The sequence below is a fragment of the Suillus subalutaceus genome (assembly GCF_016647625.1).
Source record: "Suillus subalutaceus strain FC151 chromosome Unknown DFJ58scaffold_216, whole genome shotgun sequence".
Taxonomy (NCBI): Eukaryota; Fungi; Basidiomycota; class Agaricomycetes; order Boletales; family Suillaceae; genus Suillus; species Suillus subalutaceus.
The window spans coordinates 1-18,960 of NW_024540465.1; the positions used below are offsets into that span (position 1 = coordinate 1).

The 18,960-nt window shown below is 47.9% G+C and overlaps 6 protein-coding genes across 6 annotated transcripts; 3 read left to right on the plus strand and 3 right to left on the minus strand.

The window, feature by feature from the left end:
* DFJ58DRAFT_750030 (uncharacterized protein) lies at positions 1-923 on the plus strand (the record flags this gene model as incomplete). Its single annotated transcript, XM_041387712.1, has 4 exons — positions 1-77; positions 129-236; positions 286-429; positions 480-923. The coding sequence occupies exons 1-4, from the start codon at positions 15-17 to the stop codon at positions 921-923; spliced, it is 759 nt and encodes a 252-aa protein (XP_041236531.1). The 5' UTR covers positions 1-14.
* A 64-nt stretch (positions 924-987) lies between these two features.
* Positions 988-2,275, plus strand: DFJ58DRAFT_750031 (uncharacterized protein). Its single transcript, XM_041387713.1, has 3 exons — positions 988-1,094; positions 1,143-1,451; positions 1,498-2,275. The coding sequence occupies exons 1-3, from the start codon at positions 996-998 to the stop codon at positions 2,134-2,136; spliced, it is 1,047 nt and encodes a 348-aa protein (XP_041236532.1). The 5' UTR covers positions 988-995; the 3' UTR covers positions 2,137-2,275.
* A 2,930-nt stretch (positions 2,276-5,205) lies between these two features.
* On the minus strand, positions 5,206-6,597 carry DFJ58DRAFT_820395 (NADP-dependent oxidoreductase domain-containing protein). The gene is made up of 6 exons (XM_041391961.1): positions 6,544-6,597; positions 6,442-6,477; positions 6,248-6,382; positions 5,779-6,189; positions 5,377-5,726; positions 5,206-5,322 (listed from the first exon to the last, which is right to left on the minus strand). Exons 2-6 carry the CDS (start codon positions 6,466-6,468, stop codon positions 5,289-5,291), a joined length of 957 nt encoding a protein of 318 aa, XP_041236533.1. The 5' UTR covers positions 6,469-6,477; positions 6,544-6,597; the 3' UTR covers positions 5,206-5,288.
* A 3,397-nt stretch (positions 6,598-9,994) lies between these two features.
* Positions 9,995-12,595, plus strand: DFJ58DRAFT_200046 (laccase). Its single transcript, XM_041379196.1, has 13 exons — positions 9,995-10,426; positions 10,480-10,531; positions 10,578-10,646; positions 10,698-10,828; positions 10,884-10,912; positions 10,965-11,039; positions 11,093-11,120; positions 11,174-11,909; positions 11,959-11,979; positions 12,033-12,181; positions 12,238-12,261; positions 12,310-12,374; positions 12,424-12,595. The coding sequence occupies exons 1-13, from the start codon at positions 10,242-10,244 to the stop codon at positions 12,501-12,503; spliced, it is 1,644 nt and encodes a 547-aa protein (XP_041236534.1). The 5' UTR covers positions 9,995-10,241; the 3' UTR covers positions 12,504-12,595.
* Positions 12,596-13,224: 629 nt separating this feature from the next.
* On the minus strand, positions 13,225-15,484 carry DFJ58DRAFT_908581 (putative argininosuccinate synthase; the record flags this gene model as incomplete). The annotated part of the gene is made up of 10 exons (XM_041395115.1): positions 13,225-13,437; positions 13,489-13,589; positions 13,638-14,293; positions 14,346-14,455; positions 14,506-14,588; positions 14,637-14,702; positions 14,769-14,828; positions 14,881-14,960; positions 15,020-15,052; positions 15,439-15,484. 10 exons carry the CDS (start codon positions 15,482-15,484, stop codon positions 13,365-13,367), a joined length of 1,308 nt encoding a protein of 435 aa, XP_041236535.1. The 3' UTR covers positions 13,225-13,364.
* Positions 15,485-15,642: 158 nt separating this feature from the next.
* Positions 15,643-18,276, minus strand: DFJ58DRAFT_847354 (uncharacterized protein; the record flags this gene model as incomplete). Its single annotated transcript, XM_041393447.1, has 10 exons — positions 15,643-15,784; positions 15,833-16,658; positions 16,713-16,743; positions 16,796-16,885; positions 16,939-17,124; positions 17,180-17,308; positions 17,358-17,510; positions 17,564-17,874; positions 17,934-17,996; positions 18,057-18,276. The coding sequence occupies 10 exons, from the start codon at positions 18,274-18,276 to the stop codon at positions 15,643-15,645; spliced, it is 2,151 nt and encodes a 716-aa protein (XP_041236536.1).
* Between the last annotated feature and the right edge of the window lie 684 nt (positions 18,277-18,960).

The window sequence follows — 18,960 nt, forward strand, 5'->3', positions numbered from 1 at the left end:
AAGGGCAGCATTTGATGTTGCATCCATGTACCACGGACCAAGACTCAGAAACCATTCATTTCCTGCTCTTGATCAAGGTATGTTACAGTCTTGCTTCGCATAGTGGTCCGCTTTCTCACGTATTTCAGGTTATCGCGCTGTTCAACGCAGATCAACATGACGAGGCAAACCTGCTCCTCAAAGAACTCACTACCGGTTGTCCGAATGCCGATACTCTCGCATGTCGTGTCGTGCAAGTAAGTACCTAGCATCCACGTTTACTCATCTTTACAACTCGCACACTAGGCATACCTATGTGTTGAACTTGGACTCAAAGCCTTGGATGGCGCGCGTCACGATGAAGCCGCGGCCATTTCACTGCTGCTATCAACTCCGGCGCTTTCTCATCGAAATTCATTCATGAGATATACGAGGACTTGGTCGTGGTGCGTTAGGATGATGCATACACAATGCTTTTCATAACTGATTGTCTTTTCCAGCTCTTTGGCTGGGACCTGGAGTCATTGTGGCAAAAGGCACACCAGAAGCACTGTGATGCACTCCTTCGGGCAGGTAAACTTCAAGATGCCGTGAAATCATTCCGATACATGATTCACAACATCGACGACACAACGACGGGCAACTGGTTTGAATGGTCCAACGGCAAGTTAGGAGTTCGCAATGTCGCGCAGGCTACAATTCTCACCCCCATTTCACTCAGCTTTCACGGAAAAATGCAGCGCGCCCTTCTCTACCAGCGGAAATGTTGCCCTCGCTGCACGCAATTGCGACAGGGCTATCGACCTATACCCGACGGCGATCGACCCTACCTTCTCCATCCGATGCTGTCTTTGCAAATCGTTGTAAGGAAAAGTTGGGAAAAAGCTATGGATGGAAGCACTTCTCGATGCGCAGAAGGTGCTATGGCATTCATTGTTTCTTAACCTATGCTCATTGTGATGATACACAGGTCATCCAACTCGACCCTTCGTCTCATGTTGGATACAGGTTGAAGCATGCAGCATTTCATGGCGCACAGCGTTATGATGAAGCTATTGCGGCTTTCCAAACGATGCTCTCAAAATTGGATCGTACTTCCGACGCTGAGACACGAAGTAAGCCCCAATAACTCAGATGCCAACATGCTTTAATTATTTCTGCAGAGTTTGCGCGAGCAGTATCTCGGTCCATCCGAAGTGGACTGCGCTATTCGAAAGATCATCGATACTCAACTTGACAATGCTCCGATGCGTGTACTCGACACTACTACCGGACTCTTATGCGATCGAGAGGCGCAGATACGCACCTTCAAATCGAGCATAGAGTACAAGGAGCTTGTATCATCAACAATCACGCATTCTGACTTCCGAACGAAGCGCATCAAAGAAGTGGTGATGACGTATTTCCAATATGCCATGTTATCGCATAGGTGGGAAGGCAAGGAACCGCTACTGCAGGATATTCAGGGCAAGGTCGTCTATAAGCTGGATCCGGTTGGCGGCAATCACAAAATTGCAGTCCTTCTGCAAAACTGCTCGTGATTTGGGCTATCGCTGGGCATGGAGTGATACATGCTGTATTGACAAGAGCAACAATGTTGAGCTCCAAGAATCGGTCAACTCCATGTTTCGTCTGGTATCACCCACTCCGCGCTCACAGTTGTATACCTCTCGGATGTTCCAGCTTCGTCAAAGTCTGGCGCACTGGCAAATAGCGTTTGGAACACACGCGGATGGACGGTTCAAGAATTCCTCGCACCCCAACATCATTCTATTCTATCAGAAAGATTGGACTCTTTATCTCGACGATCGCACTCCCAACCACAAAGATTCCGTCGCGATCATGCAAGAGTTGGAGTACGCGACAGGCATAGATCGGCGAGCCGTCATGGCCTTCCGTCCTGGGATGAGAGACATCCGAGAGAAACTTCAGTGGGCGTCGACACGTATTACCACGCTGCAAGAAGACATCGCATACTCATTATCCGGCGTCTTTGGCGTCCGCCTACGTGTTGATTATGGTGAGAAGAAGCAGAACGCACTCGGGCGGCTCCTGCAGGAAATCGTAACTCAGTCGGGCGACACCACAAGCCCTGGACTGGGTCGGAAAGTCATCGGAGTTCAACAGCTGTCTACCAGCCGACATCACTTCATATGAAGCTCCACCATGCAAGCTGCCATCTCTATCCGAAGATGAGATTCAGTCATCGGTCTCCTCGCTGCGAGGTATTGTGGCTGTAGAATCGGCTTCAAAATTATATCAGACACTTGACTACCTGAGCGCTCCCCGTTTCGCGTACCGCCGGTACATCTGCCTTGCATCGTATTCCCAGTCACAGAAGCTAGGTGGAGGCGAGGTCGAGACCAGGATACATATTCGTATGAACTCAAATCAGGCGGGCTCACGACTTGCAAATCACCACGGCAGACAAGTTGATCCCATTCTCGCCTGTAAGGCCGCCGCCCCGCTTGGCAAACAATCTTGCTTGTTCGTCCATGGAGTCGCCGTCTCCTTGAGTTGCATGACCCTGCAGACGATACACGGAGAGCAGAAGATCAGTCCGTACCCGAATCTTCGTCGCACGATTCACTCCCTGCACAAACTGAACCGATTTATTCGGATTCTCACTCGCGAGCATTGCGATTGATTGTTCGCCTTGGACAGCCTTTTAGTGCATTTGTTGTTAGCGCGGCAGCGCGACGGGGAATTCAAGAGGATCGCGTCGGATCATGATATCATTGCACAGGTAAAAGACATGACTTCTGTTGACGACATGATGGTCATTAGGACACTAGAGATACTGTAGTTGTATGGATTATTCTAAAATTTTCTGAGCGGTTTTCGTTTGTACCTTAACGATACAAGTTAGTAGCATACACAGATATATACCAGCTGACTTTGCATAAAAGCGGACGTGAACTTGGGGACAAACAAGATGATTCGTGTACGTAGAAAATTAGTGAAGGACCGGATAATCTCAAGGACGCTTCATTCCAATTCCTTGGACAAAAACGACCAATACAGAAGGTGCCACTATCAGTATCACTGGGCGCATAGCATCCCACTGGCCCTCTCAACACCCTCATTCACCATTTGCAAAGCAACCTCAACATTCCGTCGCATGCCCCTCTCTTCTCCTTCGAACTGCAGAAGGCTCCTGGTCACCATTGACCAAACCGTGGTTTCTTGCACGTCCGCAACGAAATCTGGGTCTCTGCCGGGACCACCCCAGCATGCCGGGTCACGCCTTCCGCATTGGTGGAGCCGGGAGCCACAGAACTGCTATTAGAAGGTCCACCCAAACGTCGGCGCCAGGGTCGTTGGAATCACGTGCTTTCCCTTGTACGGCGTCAGATCGAATCCATCCTTCCACTTTTCATTTCTACTGCTCATTAACTCCCCCCTTGCAATCCCCCGCTTAGAATCCATCATGCTCGATTTTCCAACGCTCGCATTCCCTACCTAATACTTACTGCATTTTCTCGTGTATAGCTGTCTCTGTTCCTGTTATTCCTTACCGTTCCCCCCTTGCAATATGTGCTGTTTTCTTGCGCCTACGTCTCGTGTGGTCTGAGTTCAGTTCCTCGAAGAGGAAGTCGAGCCGTGCTCCGTTTCTCTGGTGTGATCTCGTTTTTCCTCTTTGCGGTTTTTCTTCCCTCTTCCCGCAACTCGAGACTAACCTTTTCACGCTCAGAAGGTTTGGTTTATTCTCCGCGCTCAGCTTGTTCTCAACTTCTCGCTGACTCCGAACGCTGCGTCCAAAAAACCCTCCCAGATTGCACCTACGGCCGCGGTCTGGCAAAACCAGACCTTCCCCAGTCAAAACTCACGCTCCTCTCGACATCATCTTCAGCACCCAACCTCGTTGTCTGCCACTTACTCTTTGAAGTCCACTTCTCATTCAGCAGACCCTCTCACCCATCCCCGTCCATATGCAAGCGCACTCTAATTGATTAGTCGAGCCCTTTTGCCTTAAGACTAATCATTGTCCACTCGGTCATTCCCAGTGCAGCGTCAATACATAGCGAGTCGATTAGACCCTCTCTAAGCAACGTCACACGTCACATCACCCCTTAAAAGAGGCCCCTAATATTACACTAATCTCTCAATGAAACCATGACTGAATACATTCTACAACAAGTTTCTGCAGTGGTCAAGAACTTCCTTCAAATATTCAAGGACCCCGTCGAACGATCCGCCAGATCCGCTCCCTCCCAACATCCAACCTTTTTTTCCCACTCACTCCAATGACCGAACCAATGCCATTTTCTGGACCGGCGAGGTTCTTAGTCTGCATCTTGTCATTTCGAAAGAGTCCACGTTCCTGCAAAAACTTCAACACTGCAAAATTTTGCAATCACCAGCTCACGAATTCCTTATTGCGTACTTCATCACAGAGATAGACGGCACAAGCTACGTTTCGTGCAAGTTATATTTTTCATGTTAAGTTGTCCGTATGCACCCACAGTTACAACTGGTCAAACATAGCTTCGACTGTGGTGAGAGCGCACTTAGGTAGACCGCCGAGACGTGTAGGTGGCAGGTCGTGTTTTCTTGCTGCTAGAGGGGTTTCATGGACGTGCCGGGTATTTCAGTTCATATTGTTAATATCTACATAAAGTTGAAGCGGTATGTTATTGGCTCACCGGTACGCTCAGTCCTCGTCATTCGCTTAAGACCGCAAAGCTGCACATGGACACTCGTGCCATCGGATTTAGTTAACACATATATAGTATAGTCGTTGTCACATCAGTCTTTTAGAATTAGCAACCCCACAAAAAATTTCAAACTTACATCAGACACTGCATATTAATGGCCCGCGAATTTACCAGACTCCAAACCGGCCACCATCGGCAGAGTGTTTATTCTCTCACATCTTAGTTGTGTCCACATGTGCCTTCTTCGATTACTTATATCTCCTTATAAAGTCCTCGGATCTTTTCTGATATCCCTGCTGTAATTCGACTCGATGATGCGAGTCTTGATTCGACTGTCTTTTCTGCATGATTGCAATGTGCTAAGACCCATCAACTGGAACCGGACTTTTCTACAATCTATCTATAACATACAAGGGAGGAAGTATCGACCGTCATAGGCAAGATGTTGACAGCGCGCAGGCAGGTTTAGAGGAAGTGAGTGGGCCAGAAAATGATGGGGTGCGTAGTAACTACATGATATCTTTCGCTTTGCTTACATTTTGTTCTAGGACCGGAATCACTTCGGACCTCATTCTCCACTCAATGCATTGCGGTGATGGTGGTAATACAGTGCTACAAAGTTTGGCTGACATCTAGGTTGGCCACGATCACCTAAAGGTGGCCACGGATGGCCTTGGGCTCATACCTATAAAGGTGTCGTCAGTCTCATCTCGAATCAACAAGCAAGCAGAATACGCACGGCTCCTCCAGGTATTTTATTTCCTCCGGGGTGAGCTCAATTTCCTCAATGATACTCTCCTGCAACCTCTGTACAGAGCTGATACCTACGATGGGACTCGACACCTTTGATGCAACCCAGGCCAGCGCAATCTGGCTCATCTTGCAATTCTTCTTCTTGGCAAGCTCTTCGACGCGGTTGACGATAGTCGCGTCTGCACTGCTCAACTTTTTCTCCCAAATAGTTCCCTTGGTAGAATTGAGACGCGTCGTCTCTGTGCCAACGGGACGGGCGAGCACACCAGAAGCTAGAGGAGCCCAGGGTATGACACCGATACCGTTGTGTTTGCAATAAGCGAGCATTTCTCGTTCCTAAACGTAATGTCAAACTGGCGAGCAAATGTCGTGATTTTCAGGAACACACCTCCTCGCGGTAGAGTAGCGAGTACTCATCCTGCATGCTGACGAACGTTGTCCAACCATTGCGAACGGCCACATCATTCAACATAGCAAACTGCCAGCAGCGCATGGAGCTAGCACCGATATAACGGACTTTACCGCTCTGCACGAGGTCGTGAAGTGCTTTCATGGTCTCCTCAGGGGTGACTGAAGGGTCGAAGCGGTGGATCTGCAAGAGATCGATGTATGGGGTCTCGAGACGAGCAAGGGACGCGTCGACAGCATTGAAGATTGCAGCACGAGACAGGCCAGATTGGTTAACGTACTCGGGCAGCTTTTTGAAATGAGGCATGAGGAATCCTTGGATGGAAAGATCGTTGGCGACGAGACCATTGCACTTGGTGGCGATTATGATCTGGGGGCGAGGAATGTTGTACTATAGAGTTCATGCGATACCATCAATGAATGTAAATTTAGGACATCGTAAGCCACACCTTTTTGATGAACTTAGCGATGAGGCGTTCTGACTCGCCGTTTGAGTAAATGTTGGCGGTGTCGATAGTGTTGACACCAAGGTCCCAAGCAGCCTTCATGATTTCGATAGACGGCTCCTCGTCGAGGACCCAGGACTGTAAGAGGTTGAGGATGTGGTACACCGTGAACGGAACAGAAAACAACAATCACGTACAGCCCATTTCGACGATCCGAAGCTCATCGCACCAAGCTATGAAGAATGGATATTAATGAATGGTGAGTGCTATGCGCAAGCAACAAACGTTTTCTAACTTACAATTGGCACGGAGACTTTAAGACCAGACTTGCCAAGGGAACGGTACTGAACTTTAGACATTGTGTTGCAATTGTGTTGATGAAGAAGATGACGGTTCAAACGTTCACGGGCAGTTGACGACTTAAACACCCCTGTATTTAAACGAGGCTCTAATACCTCCGGTTAACGTAGTACATAGGTTGCATAACTCAGTTTTGTAAGTAAGACGGGTGCTTACGAGTGCTCGATGACATGGGTAGCCAATACTCTCTGATATCAATTATTATAACCGTACAGTAGTGTTGCGATGCATCGGATATGAGCACGTCCGAGCGCAGTCATCATCGTGGAAATAGAGACTAACTGCCGATCAGCTGAGGTCGCAGCGGCAACCATTTTAAAAAACAAAGGAGCTGAGGTGGAGTACATCATGTACATGCCTACGCCAAAGTGGAGCGGAAGGGGGGTTCGGGTGGAGCCCGCACATGGCGACGACACGAATTGGTTCCGCGGCATCAAACGCTCCGTCCTTACAATATGTAGATATAAGCACGAGATCCCGCTGGCGATAGCGTCCACCACGCCATGCATTGCTTCCGACAGCTCTTTCCGTCTGCTGCGTCATGCTGTGTTGTTGCGCATCCATGCTCCATCTCCTTTTTGCAGCGCTCACACATAGGATGTTTGGACATTTTACCTTTTGCAAAACTTCAATCAAAAGCAAATTTAGGGCTAAAGCATTCTAGACCTAGCCTGGAACGCTCTGGAGCGCTCTGGATTGCATTTCGAATGTGATTTCACTAGTGGCAAAATGTCGAAACCCCCGCTGTGTCAGCACCATGGCGACCTCTGCTTCATTTCGCGGCGTTGTCGGCCTTCAAAACGGAAGCAGGTATCAGATTGATAAAAATAATTTCTGGCGCTATGACGGATTCAATATCAACAATCGTACCTATAAAAGACCGAAGGTGAGTCCTTGTTTGTATAGGTAGAAAATAAACCTGTAAATTGTTCTTGGGTCAAATAGCGTTCTACAATCACACGACTCAAACAACTAGCCTCGTCCTCGCTTGTCGCTGGTGCAATGGTGTAAAGTTCATCGCGGTTTAGTCGAGTCAGTGGAGCTTGCGTTTTTGACCACCGTAGAGTAGGAATCGCTCGAGGGCGTTGCAGACGAATTCGGTGCAAATATTGTCGAACACATCTGGAATGGCAGATTTCTGCCGCTTAATGCCATGGGCAGGTCAGTCATTACATCCAGGGTTCGCATAAGTGAGAGCTCGCAGAAGGTAGTAACAATGACGACCGTGTTGCACCACTAGTTGTATAGTGTATAGTTCCAATGAGGATGAATTCAGGAGCAGATTGGCGAAGCAGCAAAATGAAACCAGTTGGCAGAGCTGGGGACTCAGATGAGCGACGAGCGGAGCGCTGGGAGCAAGGTTACGACACCTTTGGAAAATATCATGACATAGGCGACGGATAAAATGCGCATGAGACGCGCACACGCAGATCTTGGGGTGAAGAGGCGGCATTGCCATATGCATGCGTTCAGACACGTTACATAGAAATGTGCTGGAGTAGCTGATGGACACAAGAAACAATGATATTCATGCGACCATCCAGGGTAAATAGCATTCGAGCGCCTGGATGCAGTGACTGCACTATCGTAATCGAATGGGTGGGAAGGGATGCAGTTTTGGAAGCTGTGGAGACGAGAGTCGGACCCATGTGTACGCTGCAGAGGCGCCGGGAGGGTATACTGTCGAGGGAGGTGGGTGTGACAATACTAGTGAGCATTCTTTCTGTAACAGTGATGGCGAACCGCCTCATGTCTTGCGCGTCTATGGAAAAGAGGCAGGTTAACGCAATGAAGCAGCACAAAATGCACAATACATGCACCTCTGCAGCTAAGTTAGAAAAACAACCACAATATTCCCTCCAAAGTCCAGCTCGACGGTGCTCAGCACCATCAACCTCTAGTAATATCTAGGCTCATTCCAAGTACCACACTCCTTCGAGAGTTTAAAGGTCATAAAGAACGCGTTGCAGTATTCTCCGATCGAAGACGAATGGTTATGGGCTCGGACGACAACACGGTTTCTCTCTGGGACTTAAGACAGGCGTTATGTTGAAGAAAGTAGAAGAGCATAATAGTATGGTTTTGGTATTGGCGGTATCACAGGATAGGCATACACCGGTGACCAGCCCGTCCATGAGGCAGGCCGTCGACAGACTAGGGAATTCATAGCAAGCGGGGATCTGATAGGAGAGGTCATCGTCTGGCGCGGAGAAACTGGAAACCCACTCACCCAACCCATCAAAGCCAAGTTCAGTCACATTCGAATATCCTCACTAGAATGGTACACACGTGCTGTTGACACTGTTTTTGGCCTAGTTAACAGTACTTCAGATGCCGCATCTATATTGGACTGCCTCTTCATTAACATTCCCCCCTGTTATGTACGTGGGGCTCTGTGGTGCTCAGCCTAGCTCATTCTGACAGCTACTAGCACTCAGGCACACCCGGGCCCTATGAGCGCGATATGGTGGTGACAAACCAAATTTAGATAACCTCAATATGTTGCAAGACAGCACTTGAACAAGTCTTCCTACCTTGTCTAGCTATAATATACGTTGGGTATTGGTTCTCGGTTCCTAAATACTTACCAGTTGAAGGACCGTCCAGGTCCAGGACATGTAAGAGCTCGAGAGAGGCCGCAAATAGCTTCGCAAGTAATAAGTTATAATTACAGGTGTCCCACGAAACGGTAACTTCCATTAGCTACATAGCGTTGCAAGTACAGGAATCCACCATCATGAGCTCATTACTGAATCGAGACTAGTGCGCCGTCGGCTTGAAGCACAGCAGTGCGGTGAGAGGGACATCTGCACACAACTGTCAGTGGTCACCATGTACGGGGTCACCGCGTTCTAGTACAAATCATTGTCAGTTTGTGTGATATATCGGGTTTGGACGCGCTGAAAGGACGATGCGAAGGTACACAGTTATTGATTACGCACTGACTCCCATCATTGCAGGAACAGTCGGAACTGCCAAGGCCCAAAATGCACCATCCTGGTGGCTCCTGGTAGTTACCCTTCCGTGACCGGCATATCAGTTTCATGCCAGTGCTCGCTAGTGAGTCTTGGTCAACTACTGTCATGTCAGAGCTAACGGCTTCAAGCCATGGAAAACATTATTAGAGGCTTTCCGAGTCAAACTTGAATGTCCGGACTGCTTCATTTGATATGTGGCATGCGCTTTGGTCCGCTGAAAGTGCGAGCGGCAAACTGCCAAGGTTCCAAATCCAGTGCCACGATGTTCATCCCTTTGGTCCTATGAGGCACATTACTGCATGAACTTTCCAGGTTGCTTCTAACTGCAACTATCCGATCACGGTGCGTCGCTTGTTGTCAAGCTTTGGTTGACTCAGAGCCACTAACTCCTATACGAAAGACTGGACATTTGGTATATTTTTCACGATGTCACGGTGCACTGCCCGTCTTTTCGCGCAACCAGAGTGATCTGTGCCCGCACTAGCAACCCAAACTTTAGCTCCACTGACTCTCGACTTAAAATGCCGCCACCACAGGCTTGTTGCTCGATCCGAATATAAGAAGTCAGCACACGATTCGGTTTGTCTATTCCGTTACCTTCGAGTTGATCTCCACGTCCGCCAGGGTTCAGCAGCATAGTTTATATCACCCTGCTCATAATGTTTCTCCATACTGTCCTCGCTGGCTGTCTTCTTGCTTCGTCACATGCAGTGTCGATAACTTCAAGATCCAACTCTGAACTCTTGCAGCGTTCGCCCCCTAGCGCGCCCCCGTCCACAATCGGACCTGTCGCTGAACTAACTATCGTTAATAGAGTAATCGCGCCCGACGGCTTTAATCGGTCGTGAGTTAATGCTTAAATGTTCCCCTGTATCTCTTTATCTTCCTCCTGTACAGGGCTACACTCCCAGGAGGGATTTTCCCTGGCCCTATCATCATGGCGCAGAAGGTTCGTGCGAGCATTTTATTCATGTCTAACGCTGAATATTTCGAAGCATGACAACTTTAGCATCAATGTTGTGAACCAACTACATGACGAAGACATGCCTTTATCGACGAGTGTAGTATGTACTTTACTCTTTCTACCACCGTAAGGTCTCTGATGCCGTTCAAAGCACTGGCATGGCATTTACCAAAAGAAGACGAACTGGGCAGATGGTACCTCGTTCATCACTCAGTGTCCGATCCCTCCAAATGGCTCTTTCCTCCACGAATTTAGCGCACCCAACCAGACGGGAACCTATTGGTTCGTGCTCCCCATTTTCTAAGGAGGAGCAATACTAAAGCATGTCGTACGGCAGGTATCACTCGCATTTTCACACCCAATATTGTAAGTGTCCCTGATTATCTTCGCAACCTTTGCTACACAACTTTACGTCCAGGTGATGGTCTTAGAGGACCAATTATCATATATGACCCTGATGATCCACACAAAGACTTGTATGACGTAGATGATGGTTCGTATCCTTACTTTCACGTTTAGACCGATCATTGACTAGTGTTGGCACAGAGAGCACAGTACTGACGCTTTCCGACTGGTACGAGTTGGCTTGTCAGCCTTTTGCATTACGAATCTTACAAGTTTCTTTAGGTTTCACGAACCTACGACCGTGTTAGATAAGGTCATCGGCCCCGTCACCGACAACTCCACCCTCATCAATGGTCTGGGGCGCTACCCTGGTGGACCCATGTCGCCTCTTTCCGTCATTAATGTCGAGCAGGGCAAGCGTTACCGGTTCCGCATTCTTGGTCTTTCTTGTGACGCATCATATAACTTCACTATCGATGGCCATAACATGACCATTATCGAAGCTGATGGCGTCGAAACTGTCCCTGAGCTTGTGGATATACTTCCGGTGTTCGCTGGCCAGCGCTACTCCGTCGTCGTCCAAGCGAACCAGCCTGTGGCTAATTACTGGGTTCGCGCACAACCCAACATTGGAAACACAACGTTTGTAGATGGCTTGAACCAAGCCATCCTCAGGTACAAGGGTGCGCCCGAGGAAGATCCTACGAGCTCTGCTGGGCCCTCCGTCTTGCCATTCAACGAAGGATTGCTTGCATCTTTGATGGGCATTCCGGCCCCTGGTGTCCCTGAGATTGGCAAAGCAGACGTCAACATCAACTTAGTTGCCGGTAACGTGAATGGCCTCTTCACGATCAACAACGTTACGTACCATAACCCTCCGACGCCGGTTTTGTTACAAATGCTCAGCGGGGCTCAACATCCTTCCGATTTGTTGCCGAATGGAAGCGTATACGAGCTTCCACCGAACAAGGTAGTAGAGATCACCCTTCCCAACACGGGTCTAGCTCCTGGCGGTCCAGTAAGCACATCCTGGTACTTTTCACTCCTATTACTCATCATCGTTCTAGCATCCTATGCACCTTCACGGAGTGCGTCGTGCTTTCGTTTCCCGTGTCATTCCCCGTTCTAATGCAGCTGACAGCACAAATTTGCCGTTGTTAGAGTTGCAGGCAACAGCACACCAAACTTCGTTAACCCAGTCTGGAGAGACACCGTAAGTATGGGAAACGAAGGGGATAACGTTACTTTCCGTTTCGTTACGGACAACGCTGGACCATGGTTCTTCCATTGGTAAGCATGTATTCTCGTTGTATTCCATGATACGCCTCTCATGATGTGTTTACCAGCCATATTGACTTCCATTTGAACAAGTGTGTATGCAGTAGTAATATTTCAGCCATGCACTGACTTCTCTCCAGCGGTTTTGCGGCGGTCATGGCCGAAGCTCGGGATCAACTTCCCATCCTCGCCGCGAGTATTCCAAGTATGAGTGCCGTGCTAGTTATCTCAAGCAAGCTAACTGGACTTCCCAGATACTTGGGCCTCCCTGTGTCCTACTACAGGCGACCCGTATACTGAATCTAACGGTATCTTCAATACGACCCTCACATGATCGTGCGCTATTGTCGAGCACCCTAACTCTTCTCCGACCGCTTCTACGCGGTAGGTACAACCCTCTTTAGATTGCTACCTCTGGTCTCCAAACGATTACCTATACACATGTCTCCTCTACATCGTAATGATGTGTTGTCGAGCACTATTTGCTTTCTTTCCATGTAATAACTTATCTGTGTAGATTATTGGGGCGGGGGCATGCAATACGTGTAATCCGGCTGTGCAGTAGTATAGCTGTGCTGTCTCGAGGGGGTAATACATTGACCTATTATGGTCGTTTCCGCTCATCGTTGGACTGAGTGTTCAGACTAGTGCCTATGGCAGTGTGCTTACCAGTACGACATCACCATAGTTTGAGCAACGAGTCTAAGGTTGCCATGAAAGCTGGCTTTGCTATTGGCAAGCTGTCAACTACTGACAACTGTGCTTATCTAGTACTATGCAGTTGTATACATATATGCACGTCACATATTAGACACATAAGCAATCCTTGCTTCGTGAACTGCAAACTCCATTGCCCTTGTACTGCTCGTGTTACGGAAGTCAAACGAAGGCGTGGTCCAGCCCAAGAAGTTGATTTATGGTATCGATCATGCAGCACCTAGTAGCACATGGTAATTGGGGTTAGTGTTGGATATCGTGATCCTCACTTACTCTCGGTTAATCCAAGGATTGGGACTATTCATTCCATGATAGTAGAACTCACTTGTCCAAAAAAAAAAAAGGAATTGTTTGTGATGCATTGAAGGTTTGAATACAAGTAAGGCATCTGTCGGCACCCTAGTATTACAATAAAAGAACACTATTTACAATCAGCGAGATCTTTTTCCATCTTTGAGATCCGAAACAGGGCATTCAACTAGATGCGGGATCCATAAACATCTTCTGGTTCAACGCCAGCTTGGCCCTTGCGAGCATTAGCCTGGCCCCACCTTGAAAAAAGTGAGTGAGTAGGTTAAAACATAAGTAAGCTGGAAATATACTTTTTGATACGAATGCTTTCAATCTGAATGAAACCCGTGGTATCTGTCGGCTCAAACCCACCGAGCTCGTCCATGGAGGATTGATGCTCATCATACAGACCCTAGAAAGTGGGTAAGGAAACGTGAAAGCCATGAATCAAATTCATCACCTCATCAGAATACCGGCCGATAACAACGACATTGCCCTTGTAGAGCTTCAAGCGCACTGTTCCGTTGACGGTGCGCTGGCTCGCTGGAATAGCGCTGGTGACGAACTCGCGCTCAGGGGTGAAGAAATGACCATTGTAGAGAATGCGGCCCAGTTCGATAGTGACGAACTGGTCACGGAGAGCACGAACATTGCGGTCGAGTGTGAGACCTTCAATGTCCATATGCGCGACACGTAAAATAGTCGCTCCAGGCGACTCATAACAACCGCGAGACTTGACGCCGATGAATCGGTTTTCGACGATATCAATACGGCCGACACCGTGCTTCCTCGCGACAGCATTAAGTGCGAGGAAAATGTCGACGGCGTCGGTTAAAGGGGCTTGGTCAGCGATAACAACCCTTACAGGGAGACCAGCCTTGAATTCAATTGAGAGCTGCTCAGGCTCCGCTGGTGCATCCTCGAGAGACGCGGTGAGCTTCCACATGTCATTTGGTGGTGTGGTGTTCGGGTCCTCGAGGATTCCTGCTTCGTAGGAGATATGGAAGAGGTTCTCATCAGTTGACCATGGTTTTGCGGCAGTCTGTTGCACTGGAATTTGCTTCTCAGCTGCGTATGCAAGTAGTGCTTGACGGCCAGGGAAGCGATTATAGAACTCTGGACATCAAATGGTTAACGAAAATTTGTTGTGCTCGGGAAACAGAATCACCAGGAAGCCTCCAAGGGGCGATGACTTTAATGTCGGGCTTCAGACCATAAAAGGCAAGTTCAAAGCGAACCTGATCATTCCCTTTGCCCGTACAGCCATGTGAGACATAGCTTATGGAAGGTCATTGAGCCGAAGAGTGAAAGATGAAGGCGAGGCTTACTCGCAACCTTCATTGGCTGCAATGGACATCATACCGCGAGCAATAACAGGACGAGCAAGAGAAGTTCCAAGTAGATATACATTCTGATTATGACAATCAGCACATATTGAATGCCCGAAGACGGCGATTACCTCGTAGATGCAGTTTGCCTGCACAGCAGGGTAAATCAACTGTGTGACGAATTCGCGCTTGAGGTCCTGCGAGTTGAGGAACAATAAGCGACTAGTAGCGAGACCGCCCAGACCGCTGGAAGAATGTCAAACCTCCAAAAAGAATTTCTTTGCACCAACACTGAGTGCTTTCTTTCTGGCCGCTTCGAAGTCCTGACAAACAGTTAATTAATGATAACACCAGGCTTTGTTTAATTTTCAGTACCTCTTCCTGACCAACGTCAGCCATGAAAGCGTAAACTTCATAGCCCTGCTCGATCAACCACGCCAGGATGCATGAGGTGTCTGCAGATCTTCACGATTATTATGATCTCCTTGCCAAGACACGCGGAGAGTTGATTTACCAAGACCGCCAGAGTATGCGAGCAAAACACGGCCTTGCGCAGGGGGGTGACATGATTGCAATCGTTGATAAAGCTTTAAAGGACAACAAAAGTTTTCTTTGCAAAGTCGATCTCAGGCGACTAGCAGGTCGTCGGTCTTTTAAATGTGAATCTGATTATTATCGCGATGATGATCTGCGAAGGGGTCGACCTTTTTTACAATGTCCACACATCGACAACCCCCTCTACCTCAATAGCCGCGGCGTTTCATTTAAGTAATAACTATGGAAGACAGGACGGCCGCGCTCACTTAGTCATGTCACAAACACATATAAGGCAATAGGACTCCGTATACTTCGAACTGAAATAAATAAGTTATTTACAAGTACTAGTACCAACCTCACATGACTGGAAAACGTGGCACTTTTTCCTCGACTTACGTAATCTGTCGAGGAAAAAGTGCCACGTTTTCCGGTCAGGTGACATTGTTGCAAGTCAGGTGAAAAATTGGTCAGGAGACAATGAGCCAATGAAAATGTGAGTTTGTGACCAAGCTTCTTTAGTATATTATATATATTTTCTGACTTGGAAGAGGCAGACGCAGTCTATTAAAACTTTCGTATCAAGGTCCGTCAAAATGTCTCCTAAGCATATACCTCCAATCCAAATCCTGGCCACTTGCAGTAATAGTTACAAACATGCTTCGTCTCAAAGTCATCCACCATGCTTGCGATGTTTCCATCACCAAAATGATCGTTTCCATCACCGACCGAACTAGACAAGCAACTGTGATGAGCAAATGTCGCAATTAATACTAGCTGAAAATAAACACACCGGTGGGTCAATATTTGAGGATCGGTCAAAAGCGCTGTGCTGCCTTGATAATCAGAAACAAAGGCTAAACCGTCTGTCTTCGCATACTGAATGTGCTGAGTGAAAGCAAGAAAGACGGCTAGGTCATAGCCATATTCATCGTCATCAAGTGACGGTTCGCAGTCCTTATTATGGATAAACTTGGTAAATGTCTGATTACCAGGACTGTCGAATGTCACTGGCTCCTCAAGGAGATACACCGCTGAAAACGTCCCTGCCTTAACGTCTGCTGTGGGAGCTTGATTGGATGTCCCCTGAGCGTTCGACAAGTGATGAGAAAATGCTAAAGCAATCCCTGCATCCACAAAGCGCACGCGGGGTATTTGGAAAGATGGAGGACTTGATGCTGCATCGATACAGTGATCGATGTATTCATAAGTAAAGTTAAGGAGTGATTTCGCCCAGTACAACACGTTACTTTCATTTAAGAGCTTTTGGAGCTCATCTGCTAATGCATAACGTGCGATCTTGAGGGTGTTGGATCCGGCAGCAGCGCCGGTGTGAGAGGAAGGTCTGTAGAATGGCCGCTTAACGATGACATCCTGCTGAGTGCGGGATCCAAGGCCACTGGAGGACAGAGGGGATAGTGTTAGCCACCCTGGATGTGCTGTCTTGAAAGCACCAATCCCAATCATGCTGCGAAGGGGGACATCGATAGTGAGTTGGCCAATAGATGAATTGGAGATGTCAAGTTCAAATGAACGGTGTTGAGGAGTCTTCAAGATATCAGCTAGTGGACGCACAGGGATTTGATGGAATTGGATGTCCTCATTGCGTAGATCATAAACTAAACTCAATGCGCATTTAGATTCTAGAAATTAAGATGAGAATGAACTCTTACCTTTAGGTGCGCGTGCAGCATCCATGCTACCCTCCATTTTTCAAGGCCTCTTTGAGATCATCACGGTCAGGGAGGCGAAATACATGCGCCAGCTTCTTACGGGGAGGCGAGACAGTACTACTTGTGGAGTCACTCTCGCCTCGAACATGAGCTCGCTTTGCTGATGTGCGCATCTGAGTGGGTGCTGTGAGCCGTCAAACAACTGAGTAATGGTAGGATCACATACCACAGTAGATAGACTATATGGAGGTTCCATGTCATTACCAAAAGGGTCGTCGTCTTCTTCAAGTTGCCCAGCAAAAGGGTCTGGGTCTTCATAGTCGTCCAAGTCAGTACCGACAGCATGAGGGTCTTGATCTTCAATATCAGTGTGGATGGATCGGCGTCGTTGAAGCTGTTCATGCAAGGTTTCCTAAGAAAACTATGAGTTAGTTGATGCGCAACACCTTGAACAAGTGAAATCTTACCTCTTCTTCAGTTCTTTCGAGCCATTCCTCATACTCACTCCACTGCGCTGCAGGCACAACAACCATGAGCGAGAATTTCTTAGTCTTGAAAGTCGTCGTCTTCGGCGCACGTCGAGATTGGACCAAACACTGAGCCAAAAAAGTATGGAATGGCGGGCAAATGCCCAGATAGGTCAACCCAGGCAGCATCTCGGACGACAAATTCATGAGAGCGCCATGGAAATCCCCTTCCGAATGTGAGGATTTTGGGTAGAATGGTATCGAATGCAATCGCTATGAGACTAGGGGCGTCCAAGCGAGCATCAATATCCTTCTTTCCTTCACATATATTCTGGTATGCGCATTAGAAATATAAGAACACAAGAGAGATAGAAAAAATCATACCCCGAAGTTGATACCACGTCCGCTTTTCTTCCGTGAGTTTCCCTCATACACAGCTGTTATCTCTAATGTGATAGTCTCTGCAGGGGGTGGAGCATATGCTAGTTTAGCCCATCGCTCACGCTCCAAACTATATTGAGCATGGTGCGCCGAGTACCCTGTGGGACCAGGTACCCTGTTCTGGCTGGAACTGACTGGTGGTTGTTGCCACGATAAAGGCACGGCAATATCTGGGCCTGGAAGGCGGCCCATATGCATAGCGCTACTTGAGGGCTGAGATAGGAAAGGAACCACACGAGGAGGGTTGATAGTAGCTAAGAAATTCCGCCATTGAGATGTAATTACAAGTTCTAAGTAGAGAAATGGGACTTACATCTGCGCTGTGCAGCATTTACACTTTGCCGTATGACGTCAGGATCAGGGAGTGATTGTGCAGCTAAATATAATCAATTGCGTCATTGACCAAAAATTACATAGGAAATTTAAGTGTACTTACAAGAAGGGCGAACTGAAGAGGGTCGGACTGATGTCGAAAGCTTCTGTGCATATCGCAAGTAACATGCCCTACAGATGAAGCGACCAGGCTGGCTAGGCACAATAGTGGCAATGTAATGATATGGAGCGCCTTTCAGGATAATGCTACCACAAGCAGGTCGACCACAGATACGATCCTCCTTGGCAATAGCATCCTCAGTGAACTGAGATACAAGTTCCATGTTGGATATAATGGCAGTGGCAGTAAGTACTTGTGCGATGAGGAGGAATGCTGTTAGAAAAATGGCCCTATGACACTTGAGTGACGGACTTATATATTGGACCATCCAGTACAACTCACCGCTTGCGTCTAAGTTGAGGTTTATCCCGCAGCACTGAGGTGCATCTAGTAAGTTGAGAGTTGCCGAATTCTCCATGTTGGATAGGTAGGATCAGAGTCACCATGATTATGGTTACATTCAGTTGGTATCCAGCCAAAATGGACTTGAACAGTGCATCGAGCATCCAGCGTGTTGATGTGTTGGACTTTTGTATTGGACTTCATTATTCTATAACCTTACACCCGGGCTCAGTACAGCTGCGGACTTGTTCATGTCGGACTTTTGTTCATGTCGGGCTCAGCCGCCATTTGTCGTGTCCAAACTGTAAGTGTTGTGTTCAGACAGTGTTGTGTTCAGTCTGCAAGACGTGCCTTGACTATAATCTTGCTATATCTTGCTGTTGTTCAACCACCTCTTATCTAAGATCTTGGTGTTCAAGTTAGTATTCAATGTGCCTGCATGACCGACTCTTATTGAGATGTTTAGTTTGCCTGTTTTATTGAAGTCTTCAGTGCAGCGCTCAGTGTGCTATTGGTGTTCAGTGTGCTTGTCTCTGATTGGTGGGTGTTCAGTGGCCTATGTGCC

Coding starts and splice junctions, on each gene's coding strand:
- DFJ58DRAFT_750031 (XM_041387713.1), top strand. CDS start 996: ATGCAGCATTTCATGGCGCACAGCGTTATGATGAAGCTATTGCGGCTT. Junction 1,095..1,142: donor TTCCGACGCTGAGACACGAA/GTAAGCCCCAAT, acceptor TTATTTCTGCAG/AGTTTGCGCGAGCAGTATCT. Junction 1,452..1,497: donor TGCAGGATATTCAGGGCAAG/GTCGTCTATAAG, acceptor ACAAAATTGCAG/TCCTTCTGCAAAACTGCTCG.
- DFJ58DRAFT_820395 (XM_041391961.1), bottom strand. CDS start 6,468: ATGAGCTTCGGATCGTCGAAATGGGCT. Junction 6,190..6,247: donor TCGCTAAGTTCATCAAAAAG/GTGTGGCTTACG, acceptor TGAACTCTATAG/TACAACATTCCTCGCCCCCA. Junction 5,323..5,376: donor ATAAAATACCTGGAGGAGCC/GTGCGTATTCTG, acceptor ACACCTTTATAG/GTATGAGCCCAAGGCCATCC.
- DFJ58DRAFT_200046 (XM_041379196.1), top strand. CDS start 10,242: ATGTTTCTCCATACTGTCCTCGCTGGCTGTCTTCTTGCTTCGTCACAT. Junction 11,040..11,092: donor CTTGTATGACGTAGATGATG/GTTCGTATCCTT, acceptor GTGTTGGCACAG/AGAGCACAGTACTGACGCTT. Junction 11,121..11,173: donor GTACTGACGCTTTCCGACTG/GTACGAGTTGGC, acceptor AAGTTTCTTTAG/GTTTCACGAACCTACGACCG.